The sequence below is a fragment of the Grammomys surdaster genome, unplaced genomic scaffold (genome assembly GCF_004785775.1).
Source record: "Grammomys surdaster isolate TR1022 unplaced genomic scaffold, NIH_TR_1.0 172, whole genome shotgun sequence".
NCBI classification, from domain to species: domain Eukaryota; kingdom Metazoa; phylum Chordata; class Mammalia; order Rodentia; family Muridae; genus Grammomys; species Grammomys surdaster.
In genome coordinates this window covers 8,132,489-8,148,709 of record NW_021604620.1, presented here as the reverse complement: position 1 = coordinate 8,148,709, position 16,221 = coordinate 8,132,489, and the positions used below count along the sequence as shown (strand labels likewise).

The 16,221-nt window shown below is 47.7% G+C and overlaps 1 protein-coding gene across 1 annotated transcript in view; it reads left to right on the top strand.

Annotated features, from left to right (window-relative positions):
• Positions 1 to 16,221, top strand: part of Osbpl10 (oxysterol binding protein like 10) — a 196,622-nt gene that overhangs the window by 7,409 nt on the left and 172,992 nt on the right. Inside the window, exons 2-3 of the mRNA XM_028767295.1 lie at positions 10,814 to 10,904; positions 14,596 to 14,771. Of these exons, the coding sequence (XP_028623128.1) occupies positions 10,814 to 10,904; positions 14,596 to 14,771 (267 nt within the window). The remainder of the gene's footprint in view (positions 1 to 10,813; positions 10,905 to 14,595; positions 14,772 to 16,221) is intronic.

Here is a 16,221-nt window from a genome sequence, read left to right as displayed (position 1 = left end):
ACATACACACAGAGGCATGCACACACACACAGAGGCATGCACACACATACACACAGACATGCACACACACACACAGAGGCATGCACACACACACACACAGAGGCATTCACACACACATACACAGAGAGGCACACACATATACAGTGGAATGTATACACACACATACATAAACAGAGGGACTCTCTCACACACACACAGTGGCACACACACATACGGTAAAGTGCTGATTGACATTAAATGTTCTCCTTGTATCTATCTTGTATCTATCTCCTTGTATCTCCTTGTATTGTAGTTTCCCTTCAGTGGAACACCATCTCCTCAAAGACAGGAATTTGTCTCCGTGTATCTGTTTATGTCTCTCCTGTGGGGACTTAGGAATCAAATCCCACTCCACCAAAAGAACAACCAGTGTTTTTAACTGCTGAGCTGTCTCTCCAGCCCCTAAGTGTGTTAGTGTTTGCACACGTATGGGCACACGTGCAACACATGTGTTCTGTGTGCGTGTGCGAAGACCAGAGGTTCACATTGGTTATTGTCCTGATTGTTCTCCACTTTACATGGTAGGCAGGGTCTCTCACCCCTACCCTTAGTTTGTTAATGTAGCTAACATACTCTGGGGATGCTGTCTCTGTTTCCAGAGTGCTGGGTGACAGGTAGGTTGCCCAGAACCTAAAAGGAATCTGAACCCTGGCCCTCGAGCTTGGGTGGCTTGTACTTTACTCACTAGCCATTTCCCTATCTCCTGTCCTCCCTTTAAAGACTTCTATGAAATGGTGAGTGATCTGAACGGGACAGTAATTTTGAGGAGACTTTTTTTGTTTACCAGCACCACAAGGGAACATGAATTAACCTCCTCAGTCACAACACTGAACTAAGCTCAGAGGGACACTCACTTGATCAAGGGAATTCCCTGAGGAATCCCGGTGCACTTAGTAGGGCTGTTCAGAACATCACTGACAGATAACATGGGGAGTTGTAATTGTATGCAGCCTCCAGCCCCAGCTCTCTGGCTGGAGAGCTAAGAAGCAGGAACTCTGACTAGAGCTGGATCACATACATTCTCTAAAGGAATCTAGAGATGGCCCTGGGCGGACTGAGAGGCATGAAGTCTGGAGTGGAAAGGGATTGGCTGTTTGGCTCTCTTGGTGAAAGCTGGCCTTTTGTTTGCTCTCTCCTGTTGAGTGTTAATGTCAGGTTATCTGTAGAGTGCTGTGGACAGGACGAAGGGTGCCTACTCATTGCCCTGTGCTGACCCTGTTGTTGTGTTAGGTCTGAAACACCCGAGGAGGTCACTGCCTGAAGCTATTCCAGCGAACAGGCAGGTTAATACGATGACTGTGGAGATGTGCTCAAAATTGTTAGATACAAATGTGTGTTTGCGTAACTGCAGGGACATGGATTTCCCTCCCCCTCCTCCTGCTGTCCTTTCTCCCTTTCTCCCTTCCTCCCTCCTTCCCTTTCTTTTTTGAGATGGGGTCTCAGTCTGGCCTTGAACTCATTATGTAGTCAAAGATGACTTTGAAATTCTGATCCTCCCTTTCTAAACGTCAAGTTTGTAGGTGTGTGCCCCCTGTGCCCATGTACTTTCTTTTCTTTTTTATTGTTGAGCTCTCTCTCTCTCTCTCTCTCTCTCTCTCTCTCTCATCTCCTCTGGTCTCAAACTCTGTGTGCGTGTGTCTGTGTCTATGCATGTGTGTGTGTGTGTGTGTGTGTGTGTGTGTGTGTGTGTGTGTGTGAGAGAGAGAGAGAGAGAGAGAGAGAGAGACAGACAGACAGACAGACAGACAGACACTTTCTGTCTGTGTGTCTGCATGTACATGTGTACAGGCCAGAGGACAATTTAGGGTGTCCTTCTCAGGAGCTGTCCATCTTACTTTGTGTGATTTCTATAGGCTGATTGGCCAGCTAGCCCCAAGAATCCTCTTACCTCTGCTCCCTCAACACTGAGACTACAAATGACACCATGTGCCTATGTGACAATGTCACCATGTGCCTGTGTGTTGTGCTATTTTGTTTTAAACCTAAGTTCTAGGGGTGGAGTGCAGACGCTGTATGCCCAGCAAACACTTTGCTGACTGAGCTGTCTCTCCAGCCCCTGGCTTTGAACTCTTGATCTTCTTGCCTCTGCTCCTGGGTGATGGAGAGGCAGGCATGTGTCACCATGCTCTTCCATACCACCAATCCCATCCTTGTCTTTCTGTGAAGTTTTCCTTTGTTTGAGGTAATTGGGCTAGTCAGAGTGGCTAAGCAAGTGACAGGTTTTTGACAGGGAGTATTTTCCTGCTAATCTCTGCCCTCCTCTCTCTGTGGACCTTAATCTCAACTGCCCTGAAGAGTCATCACTAATGTCCTGAAAGTGGTTCTCCTTATGGAATGTCACGTGCTCCCAGTCACATTGATGGTTTTAATGTTCTTGTGTGTGGCTTGAGTAATCGATGTCTTAACTTGTGTCTACAGAAAGCCACCACAGATCATGTCCCCGCATAAACAGGCCCAGGTAATACAATTGGTTAGCATTTCCTTCCTTTATACTGTTTGGTGGTTGCTGCATTGTGCTCGCTGTGTGCTGAGGAGGAGTCTGAGCATTGTTCAAACACTGCTTTAGCTTATGCCCACGGCTCCCGAGGGGAAGATAGTTTTTATCACCCAGTGCCTTTGTTGCTTGTCTTTGTTTTGTGTGTGTGCCTGCTGTTACCTTAGAGGCCACTCTCTCTCAGAAATCAGCCCACACCTCCCCAAAGCTTCTGGATAACGTGGATCAGTAAGCCTGCTGTGGCCTTTAGGTCTCCCACACCCTTGCAGCTGTGAGCCCAGAGCCCCATCTCCAGTACCTAGACCCAGAGCCCCAACCCCAGTACCTAGACCCAGTACTTTGAATTGTCTTCAGTCTAATGCCTTCCTGCCTGTATAGGTGGGGTTGCCTGGTGTGGAGTCTTCTAAGAACCAGGAATTCCTTGTCCTTTGGAACTGAGGGGGTATGAAGGGTTGTACCCCTCTTCAGGATGCCAGCCATGCTAACCACGATCCGTCTCCTAAGGAAGTTCTGGGACCTGCATTTCTGCTCTCCCACCTTAGGGTCTTGTCATGGCTGCCTGTGCTCTAAGTTTCCCCTTTAATTCAGCCTTTCTGAGGGGTTTATCCATCTCTGCTTCCTTCGCAACAAACCACTTCTAGCATCTTTTAATTTTTATAACACCTGCCTCTGTTTTAAGAAGTGTTTGTTGCACCAGGTGGTGGTGGCGCACGCCTTTAATCCCAGCACTTGGGAGGCAGAGGCAGGCGGATTTCTGAGTTCAAGGCCAGCTTGGTCTACAGAGTGAGTTCCAGGACAGACAGAACTACACAGAGAAAGTGTTTGTTGCCAGAAACCTCAAAAGTGAGGATTTTTTTTTTTTTTTTGCACATTGATGCTGCCCCTGGTGCCCGCCTCCACCCCCAGAAAACAGGGGAGGTTACACCTTTCTTCTGAGTACAGTGGCAAAACACAGCTGCTTCTTTAGGAGTAGACTCTGAGGAGTTCAGACTGAGCTGGGAATGACTTCTGTACAGTGGCCTTCGAGTTAAGCTGGTGGCAACTCTGGCTCAGGCTGGCCTCTCTTTGGGATTATGTGTTCCCTGGAGAGTGCCTTGTGTGCCCACAATTGCCCTGGGGAGACCCAAGCGACTGTGATGTGACTCCATGTGGTCCCCACGGACAATTCTGCACACAGCTGTATGTTGTAGGGACACAGATTTCAATCTAGCACGTGGCGGTTCCTCATTCGCTCTTTCAGATCTGCTTAATTAAATGCCAGGCGGAGCCAGCAGCCAGCTAGCCAGCCAGGCGATTTCAGTTGGAAACTGTGTACTTTTCTAGATCCTTCTGAGGTAGTCCAGTTTGATTGCCCATAGATCATGCTGGCTTCTTGGTGCATTAGTGCCTGGGACTAATTGACTGCTTGGCCCAGCCTGTGCTGCAGGGCTCTGAGATTGCTGACTGGGTGGCTATTAGACTCCTGCTGAGTGTTTTGGTCCCCTGCCAGTCTGGGAGGTGTGGGTCACGCTGGGCAAAGGAAATTGAGCAATAAAACTAGTGCTAGGTGTGAGACGCCCTGGAGAAGAGGCTGTGGGAGAGGCCAAGAGAGGAAAGCAGGGTGCTATTGGTTAATTTTCTCCCCAGGATAACCCACCCCACAGAAGCAACTTTAGGGTTTCTTTTGGCTTACAGTTTGAGGGTGCAGGCCATCAGGATGGCAAAGACATTCCAGCAGGAGCAGTGGACAGCTTGCTCTGCTCATGTGAGGGAGACACTTCCATCTTTGTTAAATCTTCCTGGAAACACCTTCATAGACACACCCATAAGTGTGTCTCTAGGTTACTCAGGGTCCAGGGAAGTTGACAGTTAAGACTAACCCTCACTGTATTTCCTGGTGACCCCCTGCAGCCCCCGAGCATTCTTCCCTCAGTTTGTGGGTCTCCCTTTGGTACCCTTTCCTTTCATTCTCCTGTGCTGACTCTGGCATTGAGAATATTGCTGGGCACCCTTGGGTCATCACAGGATCCAGCAGGATCCTCTGCCTCTGAGTTCCTGTCTATATTTGAAATTTTTCCAGTGTTTCCTTCTTCCTACCTCTCTGCATTTAAAATAATTCTTTGGGGGGGGGTGTGGTTAAGCATTCTTACTGTTCTTGTAGAGGACCCCAGTACAGTTCCCAGCACTCATTTCAGACAGACCAGAACCACCTGTAAGTTCAGCTCCAGGGCATCTGACACCTCTTCTCCAGGCCCCTGAAGTCATATGAGCATATCCACACACCAACACACACATATGTACACAAAATAAAAATAACATCTAAATAAACTGGGGATGGGTGGGGTGATCCTGGAGAGATGAATCAGTGGTTAAGAACATTGGCTGGTCTTCCAGAGGACCAGGCTCCATTTCCAGCACCCCCATGGAAACTTAATAATCATCTGTAACACCAGTTCCAGGGGATCTGATGCCCACTTCTGGCCTCAGTAGGCATTGAATGCACTGCACATGGTGCACAGGCATACATGCAGGCAAAACACTCAAGTGCATAAAAAAAAAAATGTCAAGTTGAGGCCCTGCGTTCTGAAGGGGAGTTTTCACAGGCCTTTATCTCTGAGAAAAGCTGTGTAGTGTGGGGGTCAGAAGAACAGCCGTGTAGCGTGGGGCACATGGTACATCTGCTGTGTTCTTATGCTTGTGGTGGTGGTGGGATTGAACCCAAGGCATCCTCCACTAGGCAAGGACTTGTGCACTGAACTACACCCGTGGCCCACAGATTGTACCTGCTGTTGCTTAGGTCTAAAACTCTGGGAAGTTAGCCCCTCTGTGCCTAGGTACCTCCTGTTTCCAAAGCAGAAATGGTGGTTTCTAGGTAAGGATTACCAGTTTTGATTTCTCTCTGTGCTCACTCCTGTTTTCTGTAGTCTGTCACTGACTGAATCTCCAGCTCTAGATACACTGTAGCAGTAGGCAATTAATGATACTCTCATCCACTAGGTGGTTGGTGGGGAGTTCTTCCCTACCACCTGCCTCAGGGTTCTGGGTTCCTGAATGAAAGAACACACACACACACACACACACACACACACACACACACACACACACACACACTCCCTTCTATTTTACTGCCGTAAACAGCTCAATGACTAGGCCACTCCAACCTACCACGTAGCTAGCACACTCTCCCCTCTGATATTCTTGAATTATTACTTACTAAAATCTATATTCCATCCTAACGTCCCGCCTCTGTCTCCCTGCCCAGCCGTTGGCTGCTGGCAACTTTATTTACCAATAATGCTAACCATGGGCAGGGACCCTCAGTGACTTACAGGCAGATTCTCTGCAATTTTGGGAACCCAATTAACATAATACAAGTGTTAGACCAAACCCACAACAATATACCCGCTAAACAGGGAAGACCTCTCATGCCTGCCCATGATGCAGGCATGAGAACCTAGTTCCATCTCTGCCACTCATGTGAAAAGCCAGACATCCCAGTGCTGGCAAGGGGGCTTGCTTGCCCGCCAGTCTAGCCAACCAGTGAGGTCCAGGACCAGTGAGTCACCCTGTCTCCGAACTTAGGGTGGGAGCTATTGAGGAAGACACCTGACATCAGTGTCTGACCTCCACAGTCCTTAGGAAGTCCCTGTTTTTCTGAGACATATGAAGCCACCATAATAATGGCCTTTTCTTCTACAAAGGATTTTTTTTAAATATGATGATGGTGGTTATCTGAGTTTCTGGGAAGTGGATTCTGGCGTTTGGAAGCTTTGTGACTGACTGGTAGTGAGTGAATGGTTGGTACCACTGTCATCTGATAATTAGCCTGAGCTTCTTAAGATTAATGCAGTATGATGGTTTTCATATATAGGAAGCTGTGGGCGTGCCAAGCATCGTTTCCAGGGCTGGACATGTGGATTTGGCGGCCATGGTACATTATTCTCAGTGACTAATTGTCAAGTGCTTTGCTGAAGCAAGGGCTCAGTTAGTGTTCCCTCAGAACACAGGTTTCTCCTCACCTGGGCTCTGCACCACATTCCCCACAGATAACTGTGGCTTCCCTACAGCTGGTGCTTTGGCTCATCGCCAACCATCCAGTCACCTTTCAGACATGGTTCCTGTCAGGTTCTTGGGGGGCAGGAACTGGGTTCAATATTGTGATTCCTTGCTTTAAAGATATTCACAGGCTGGAGAATTGGATTGGCAGTTAAGAGTACTTGCTACTTTCGAAGAGGACCCAGGTTTAGTTTCCAGCACTCAGGGACTTTAAAAACTGTCCTCTTGTACTAAATTTGGTACAACATGTCAGCCATTTTTGATGTTCTCCATGCTGGCATCCCTTTCTGCTGAAGAGGTCAGCTCAGAGCCTTTGGAAAATTCCACCAGACCCTTTACCCCCTGGAAGAGAGGGGTTGTAGAACACATAGACACCCCTCCCCTCTAGAAGGGAGAGGCTGAGTTACATTCCTCAGGAAGAACACATGGGGGACAGCAAGTAGACACATTCCTCAGGGAAGGCTGACCGTTGTTCCCCCACTTCCACCCCCCATAAAAGGAAAGCTCTTGCTACATTCCCTAAGGACCAGTCACTTTACAAGTCACACTGTTCTGCCAATCACATTGTGCCTAGTGGCTGTTGCTGTATTCTACCCCTGAAAACTGTATTAAAAACTGGTTGAATAGGCTGCCCGAGGTTGTCACCCCTCCTTTTAGATGCAGGACAACCCTAGCTAGCATGCTGGAAAAATAAACTCCTCTTGCTTTTGCATCAATCTCTGGATCTACATGGTTCACTCGGGGGTACCAGGTAGCTAAGGTTCGTCAGAGTTTTACACCACAGAGTTGCGTGTCAAGCGCCTGCTGCTTTGAATTTGCTGTCATCTTAGTTCCCACACTGCCCTCAGCCCCCAACAGCGAGGATTCATCCCACCTCTCTCTCTCTCCCTCATCTGGATATTTCACACACAATCTGACCATATGTCAACTTCTGCCTCTGGCTTCTTAAGCCTTGCATAATTTTGAGGCTCATCCCTGTCGTAGTGTGATTCATGTCATCCCTGATGCCGAGTAGTATTCCATGGTAGATGTCCGTCGCGCTCCGTCTGGACACCAGCTGATGGATCTCTGAATGGCTTCCAGTCCCTGCCTCCTGTAAGGAATGCCACGCTGTGTGTTTGCATACACTTCTTTGGTGTGGATAGACTCTTTCCATTCTGTTTAGTTGCTTTGTAGGAGCACCTAGCTGGGCTTCAGGGGAAGTTTATGCTTCCCAGCGACTGTTCACATTCCTCCAGGCCCTGCAGGAAGGATGTAAATTCCCACATTCTCACTGCTTGCTCTTGTATCTCTGTTTATTGTAGTCATCCCAGTGTGTGTGGGAGACAGACCTCATTGCAGCTTCATTAACATACTGCTAACGACTACCACATGTCCCTTCTACCACACGTCCCTTCTCGTAGGCTTGTGCGGCGTTTCATCCTCGTGGCCATCCCAGTTTTGTTTCTGTCCCCGCGATAATACACCTTGACAAAATGCAATCTACGGAAGCCAGAGCTTACCTCAGCTCCCAGTTTAGAGTTAGGATACATTGTGATAGAGAAATCGAGACAGCAGGAGCTTAAAGCATCTGGACGCATCACAGCTGCAGTCAAGAGCAATGACTGTGTGCCTGCTTGGCACTCTGCCAGCTTCCCTAACTTAGTCCAGGACTGTAGGACATGGTGGTGCCCACTTACAAGCTGGGTCTCCTCACCTCAGTGGATGAAATCAAGACAGTCTCCTCCTGACATGCCTACAGGCCAACCAGATTTACATAGTTTCTCACCGAGACATGCCTTCTAGCTGATTCTAGGTTTGTTTGTTTGTTTGTTTGTCAAGTTTATAATTAAAACTACTCAGCACGATTGCCAACTTTACTGGGCTGGAATCATCCACCTCTGAGTATCTAAGGGCATTTCCAGAGAGGGGTTATCTGGGGAGGGGAGACCCACCCTCAGTGTAGATGGGACCATCCATGGGCTAGGGTCCCAGAAGGAATCACAAGGAGAGGTGAGCTGAACAATGTTTGTTTTTCTCTCTCTCCCCTCCCCACCTCCCATCTACATTACTGTCACAATGTAACCAGTGCCTCACAGAGGTGCCCCTGCACCTGTGGAGTCTACATTTCTGTCACAATGTAACCAGTGCCTCACACAGGTCCCCATGTGCCTGTGGGGTCTATGTTACTGCCACAATGTAACCAGTGCCTCACAGAGGTGCCCCTGCACCTGTGGAGTCTACATTTCTGTCACAATGTAACCAGTGCCTCACACAGGTGCCCATGTGCCTGTGGGGTCTACGTTACTGTCACAATGTAACCAGTGCCTCACACAGGTGCCCCTGCACCTGTGGGGTCTACATTACTGATACAATGTAACCAGTGCCTCACACAAGTGCCCATGTGCCTGTGGGGTCTTCGTTACTGCCACAATGTAACCAGTGCCTCACAGAGGTCCCCATGTGCCTGTGGGGTCTATGTTACTGTCACAATGTAACCAGCGCCTCATACAGGTGCCCATGTGCCTGTGGAGGAAGCTTTGCCACTTTAGCTGGCAACGATCCCAGGAACATCAGCCTGCCTGTCTCCCCAGATAGCACAGTGCTGTTTCCATTGACCTGGCCTGGTTGAACTGTTAGCATAGAGGGGCAGGCAATGGGAACAGCCAGACTCTGTGCTTAGGAAAGTCTCAGCTGGGTATAGAGCTGTCCCTGGGGGAAAGAGCTGGTTAGCCTCCCAAGTCCATGCTGAAAAAGATGGAAGCCCTCTAGTAGCTAACTGCTTTCCCCGCTGCATGGCAAGGCCTCACCCAGCCTCTCCGATGTGGTAGGTAACATGCTTGCCACATTCCGTTGAAGCCTCTTGGTGGGCAGTGAAGATGGCTTCTTCCACTCCAGCCATCATGGATTTCTTCCCTCTCTTCCCTTCACCATGTTCAAGGCTATTTCAACCCTGTACCCCTCTCTTCCATCCTGATTCTGCATCACCAGATCTCAGTTCTCAGTCCTGGGAACCTCACAAGTTGCATCCTACTAACTGACTCACTACTGTCATGACACAGTGTCACAGCTGGAGTCTGAGTTTTCTTTTAGTGTGCATACCATCAGCTCTCATCTCCTGCAGTCCTGCAGGAAAACTGCTACGTAATAGGTGCTCAGTAAATTATTCTGAGAAATTGAGTGTTGGTGAGATGGCTCAGCTGGAATAGCATCTGCCACACAACCCTGAAGACCCAAGTTCAATTCCCAGGGCCCATATGATGGAGAGAACAGATTCTTGAAAGTTGTCTTGTGGCTTCTGCATGCAAGCTGTGGCACCTGTGTGCACGTGTGCATGAGTGTGCACACATGCTGCTATTGCTACTGCTGCTAGTTCTTAAATAAAGAAAGACATCAAGGGCTCAGATTGTCACTAAGTTGGTAGAACACTTACCCAGCTTGTACTAAGCCTCGAGTTCTATTTCCAGTGCTTCATAAATCAGATATGATAGCACACACTTGTTCAGTACTCAGGAGTTGAAGGATCAGAAATTTCTCATGCTTAGCTTCATACTGATTGGCAGGTTATCCTGGGTTACATGAGAACCTGTTTTAGGGGGAGAAAAAGAAAAGATCAGTGAATCCTTGCAGCTGCAGATTGGCTGTGAAACTAGAACTGTCTTCTTCTAAACCTTGTGGAACATTTTTTGGGCTCTTTTTTCTTTAAGCATAATCAGAATATATTTACCCAGAGCAAGTAATCTATATGAAATTTCGAGCCTAGTACAGCTGCCCACCTTGAGGCTGAACATGAATACAATGGCAGTTAATCCTGACAGTTAGTTTGACAGGATTTGGAATCACATAGGAGACACACCTCTGGGCCTGTCTATAAAGAGGTTTTCAGAAAGGTTTAACTGAAGAGGGAAGACCCACCGTGAATGTGGGCAGCACCATCCCCTAGGCTGAGATCCTAGATGGAGAGAGAGAGAGAGAGAGAGAGAGAGAGAGAGAGAGAGAGAATGAATACGAGCTGAGCGCCAGTGTTCATCTGTCTACTTACTTCCTGCTCTGGGGGCCATGTGACGAGCTGCCTCATGATCCTGCAGCCGTGTCTTGCCCAGCACAGTGGACTGTGTCCTAAAACTGTTGCCTTTGTTGCGAGTATTGTCTTTGCAATGAGGAAAGTCACATGGTCTGCCAGGCCTGTTTCTGTGGTCCTCTTCTCCCTTAGAAAAGAACAAACACAGGCTACCCTCAAGTTCCATCTTGTTGGCTTTGTCGTAGATTATGCGAACAGGCCCATGGCCATCGGCTTTGGGACACATCACAGCCTGCACTTGAGGGTGCAGTGTGAGTACTGGGGTGGGGTTATGGTGTGAGTTTGGGATTGTAATGTATGCATGGGGAGTGCTTAGTTTCTATTATGTGCATTGGGGAAACGGTTTTGTCTATGTGGTGGTTGGTTTTAAACTTCAACTTTGGCACAATCTAAAGTTAAGCTGGGTAGAGTTTTACCTGAGAAATTATTTAGATCAGGTGTGTCTTTGATGGATCGTCTTGATAGTTAACGGATGTAGGTGGACTCAGCTCACTGTGGGCGACACCATTCCCTGTAAGGAAGTCTTGAAGCTATACAGGAGAGGAGACGTGGCAGAAATCAAGGAAGGATTCATTTCTCTCTGCTCTCAACTGTGGATGTAGTGGACTGTAACCTGGAATTGTGAGCCAAATAAACCCAAACCTTTCTTCCCTTATCTGGCTTTTTGGTCAGGGTATTTTATTATAGCAACAGAAAGGAAACTAGAGGAGTCTGGATTTAGGATTGTAATGTGTACATTGGAGGGGCCACAGTCTACGTTTAGGATTAAGCATATGCACTGGGAAGGGATTGCTTTCTAAGCAGGCTGATCTGTGGGCCACAGAGATAATACGATATTCTACAGAAGAAAATCAGTCACGTTTTTGCTTTTGCAAATGGGAATCAAGGTTCTAAATGCTCAGGTCTCTTGACTGTGAATGAGCGTAAATATGTATGCTTGCGTGTGCTGGTAGGCATGAACAGGACCGTGGCTGCATAGGCATGCCTGGTGTGGTTTGTGAGCACCTGTGTATGGGAGTGTCAACACATGTATGCGATGCGCACAGGTGCTGTGGGTTGTATGCATGCTTGTGTGCACTTGCTGTTTCTCTGAAAGCAACACCGTCTTCTCTAAAGATGTTAGTGATGGATTCTCGTCCTCAGCCCTTCCAGAAGGGCCTGTCACCTGCCTAGGAACCCTGCAGGGGTCTGCAGACTGCTGGAACAAAGGGAGGGGACTTCCTTCCTGGGTTGATCTGGCTCATCTTCTTACTCTCTTTTCTTGCCCCAAACAATCACTAACATGTAATTTAACAAGAAAAATGTTCCCTATACATCATTTAGTTCACCTAGACTGTAGTCAGGTTGCATATTAAAGACACACACACACACACACACAGATTGTAGAGGTTAGTTTTGTTTCAACTGTTCTCAGGAAGAAAAGACCTTTAGAGATTTATCTGGCAGTTTCATTTGGCTAATGCAGCCTAATCTAGAAATATGGTTAACTTTCCTCAGAATGAGAGCCATGACTTTCAGATATGGCTCCAGGCTGGACCTGACAGAGCTGTGACCCGGCAGGAAGCCAAGTTTAATTTCTTTCTTCCCAGGAGCTGTGACCAACAGAAATGGCTTTTCTCAATGCCAGGTGGATGACTGTCAATCTGCCTGTGACTCCAGCTGACCTTACTTCCAAAGGCCGTGTTGAAGAAACACCATGTAACCAGACACTATCCCATCCCCCTGATAAATAAAAATTTCAACTATATTCAGAAAACAAGTACATGATTTCTTCCCTCCCTTTCTCCCTCCTCTCCTATCCCTCTTCCTTCCCTTCTTCTCTCCCTCCTCTCCCATCCCCCCCTCCCTTTCTTTCTCTTGAGATAGGTCTCAAGTAGTAATTTGGGATAGACTCAGATTCCTTATGTGGCTGAGAAAGGCCTTGAACTCCTTATCTTCCTGCTTCTACCTCCCACATGCTGGGATTAAAGGCATGTGCCAACATACTTGGCTATTTATTTCTGTATTTATTTTAACTTCGAGATGACTTATTTTATGTGTGTGGGTGTTTCGCCTACATATCTATGTACCATGTTCATGAAGTATCCATGAGGCCAAGAGAGGGCACTGGATGAGCTGTAACTGGTGTTACAGTTATAAAGTGTCATGTGGGTTCTGGGCCTTGAATCCATGTCCCCTGGAAGAGCAGTCATTGTTCTTAACCACTGAGCTATCTCTCCAGCTGCCCCAATTTATTTATAAGACACAGTCTTACAGTGTAGCCCGAACTGGCCTCTCGTATGAGTCAATCCTCCTGCCTCTACCTCCTGAGTCCTAGGATTACAGGTGTGAGCCACTTGGCCCACCCAGCTTGACAGGAGTACTTTGTTAATAGCCTTTGTCAGTACAAACAGTTTATCTGTGTATTTGTGTTTCGACTCTTGGGAGCCTGGGGAATAGCACAGTTGGTAGAATGCTTACCTAGCATACATGAAGGCCTGGATTGGATCCCCAGAGCTGCTTAAACCAGGGTTGGTGCATGTCTGTAAACCCAGCACTTGACAGTCGGAAGCTGGAGGATTGCTTGATAGTTTGAGGCTAGCCTGGGCTATTTAGCAAGATACTCTTCTCTGTCTTAGAAAAATAACTGCATTTATTCAGACCGTCACAAAGATTCCAAATTGTTGTCTAATAGCTTGGTAAAAAAAAAAAAGTAATCAATTGTAAAGAGTTTTTCATTCTTAAATAATTATGGTTACCTATAAGCCATAGTGTATGGAACTGTGGGTGTCACATCATTTCCCACACCTAAGGGGCCCTGCCTGTCTCCACTTGAGTTTCCTGCTTTACATCAATAGATGTAGTGTGCTTGGTGCTGCCGATAGAACATAGGGACTCCTACATGTGAGGCCTGTCCCCTACCACTGAGACCTCCCCCACCCCAAGATCCTGGTGTTTGCTTTTGACCTTAGTAATTTCTGAGACCCTTTGAAAAGACATGTCACTGAAAGACTTGCATTGTAATAAACAGTGTGTCAAAACTGCTGGCGCCTGTAGCGCGATCACGTAGTACGCCATAGCTTTCAGAGTGGGAGATATAGCTTAGTGGTAAGGTGAGCATTAGGCCCTGGGAGCAATGCTGTCTGTCTGTCTGTCTGTCCATCTGTGTGTGTGTGTGTGTGTGTGTGTGTATGTGTCTGTGTGTGTGTGTGTATGTGTTTCTGTTTGTGTATGTGTGCATGTGTGTCTGTGTCTATATGTGTGTGTCTGTGTTTGTATATGTATGTATGTGTGCGTGTGTGTCTGTTTTTGTGTGTCTCTGTGTGTCTGTGTTTGTGTGTATGTATGTATGTATGTATGTATGTATGTATGTATGTGTGTGTGTGTTTCTGTGTGTATCTGCGTTTCTGTGTTTGTGTCTGTGTGTCTATGTTTCTGTATCTGTGTTTTCTGTGTTTCTGTGTCTGTGTTTCTGTGTGTGTCTATGTGTTTCTGTGTGTCTGTGTGTGTATAGAGACAAAGACACAGGCTTCACTCCAAAGGGACTAAGAGACAGCTTATTCTGAGCCAAATATGAGTCCATGACCTGAGAACACAGGCTCAGGTTGTCCTGAGTGTTGGATACTGCCATGGAAATGGCCATATGAAATCATACAGTCATAGAACGGATGGTCACAGATCAAGGCGTTGCTGCTGGGTGATGATGGCAGTTAGGCACTAGGTGTTGTCTACTGTCTGGTGATGTCCCCGCTTCTGGCCTGCTGAAAACTAGTAGGTCTCCCAAGACCCTAATGCAATCCCAGGATCTGTTCTGTCCTCACAGTTGATATCCTATTGTTTTCATGATTCCACTGAGTCCCAGAAAGAGCCCCTGGCTTTGTAGATGGGGTGCCCTAATGTTGCGTTTGGCTTGTTCTCACTCTCACCATGCTGTGCAGCAGGGGACTGTCTGGGGAGAGAAGTCACGTGCTGTGGTCTCTCTGTTCAGGTACTTTGTGCTGGATTTTGAGGCTGGCCTCCTGCAGTATTTTGTGAATGAGCAGAGCAAGCACCAGAAGCCCCGAGGAGTCCTGTCTTTGTCTGGAGCCATTGTGTCCCTGAGCGACGAAGCTCCCCACATGCTGGTTGTGTACTCTGCCAACGGAGAGATGTACAAACTGAGAGGTATGTTCTTGTTCCGGAGACATCTTGTGGGCCTCGCAACAGCTTCACATTGTTGTGCTGATCGGCTTTTCTGTTTTGTGGGAAAATAACTTTAGAGCTGGAGAGATGGCTCACTGGATACGGGTTCCTGCTGCCAAGCTGACAGCCTGAGTTTGATTCCTTGGTCTCATGTGCCGGGAGGAGAGAACTGAACCCTTGTAAATTGTCCTTTGACCTCCATAGGTGTGCCGTGGTATAGGCGAACACACACACACACACACACACACACCCCAAATAAATGTGACTTAAAAACAAACAAAAATGACTTTTTCCAGAGGTCCTGAGTTCAATTCCCAGCACCCACATGGTGGCTCACAGTCATCTGTAATGGGATTTGATGCCCTCTTCTGGTGTGTCTGAAGACAGCTTCAGTGTACTCACATACATAAAATAAATAAATTTTTTAAAAAACCACTCTGGGCCGGGTGGTGGTGGTGTACGCCTTTAATCCCAGCACTTGGGAGACAGAGGCAGGCAAATTTCTGAGTTCGATGCCAGCCTGGTCTACAGAGTGAGTTCCAGGACAGCCAGGACTACACAAGAGAAACCTAGTCTCAAAAAAACAAAACAAAACAAAACAAAAACCACTCTGGAATCTGAAAAACAAAACAAACCACACCTTTTTGATCCCAGCACGAAGGATACAGAAGCAGGAAGTGTCTTTGAGTTGAAGGTCAGTTTGGTCTACATAGAGTTTCAGGCCATCCAGGACTCCATAGTGAGATCCTGTAACTCGGTGGGACTCAGTGGTGATGCCACGACCCTCCCCAGGGTGAGGAAGTAGAACAAACCTTGGGAATTGCTTGCCAGGGAAGATGGAGCTGTTGAAGTAGGCTCAGCACTGAAGATTTCCAGTATTCATTCAAGACTCTCTGTCTCTCTGTCTGTCTGTCTCTCTGTCTGTCTGTCTCTCTGTCTGTCTGTCTCTCTCTCTCTGTATATGTATGTCTCTCTGGGTGCATCTCTCTGTGCATGTGTGTGTTTCTCTCTCTGCATGTCACTCTGTGAATCTCTCTCTCTCTTTCTGTGTGTGTGTGCACGCACTTGTGTACATGTCTCTGTGCATGCATGTCTCTCTGTGTGCATCTCTCTTTGTCTGTGTGTGTGAGAGAGAGAATGCATCTCTCTCTCTCTCCCTCCCTCCCCCCCCCCCCCCCCCCCTCTCTCCCCTATCTCCCTGCCTCCCCCCACCCCCCCCCGTATGTGTCTTTGTGTGCATGTATGTCTCCCCCTGTGTGTGTGTGAGAGAGAATGCATCTCCCTCCCTCTCTCTCTCTCTCTCTCTCTCTCCCCTCCTCTCTCCTCCCCTCTCTGTATGTGTCTTTGTGTGCATGTATGTCTCCCCCTGTGTGTGTGTCTCCCCCTGTGTGTGTGTCTCCCCCTGTGTGTGTGTGTGTGTCTCCCCCTGTGT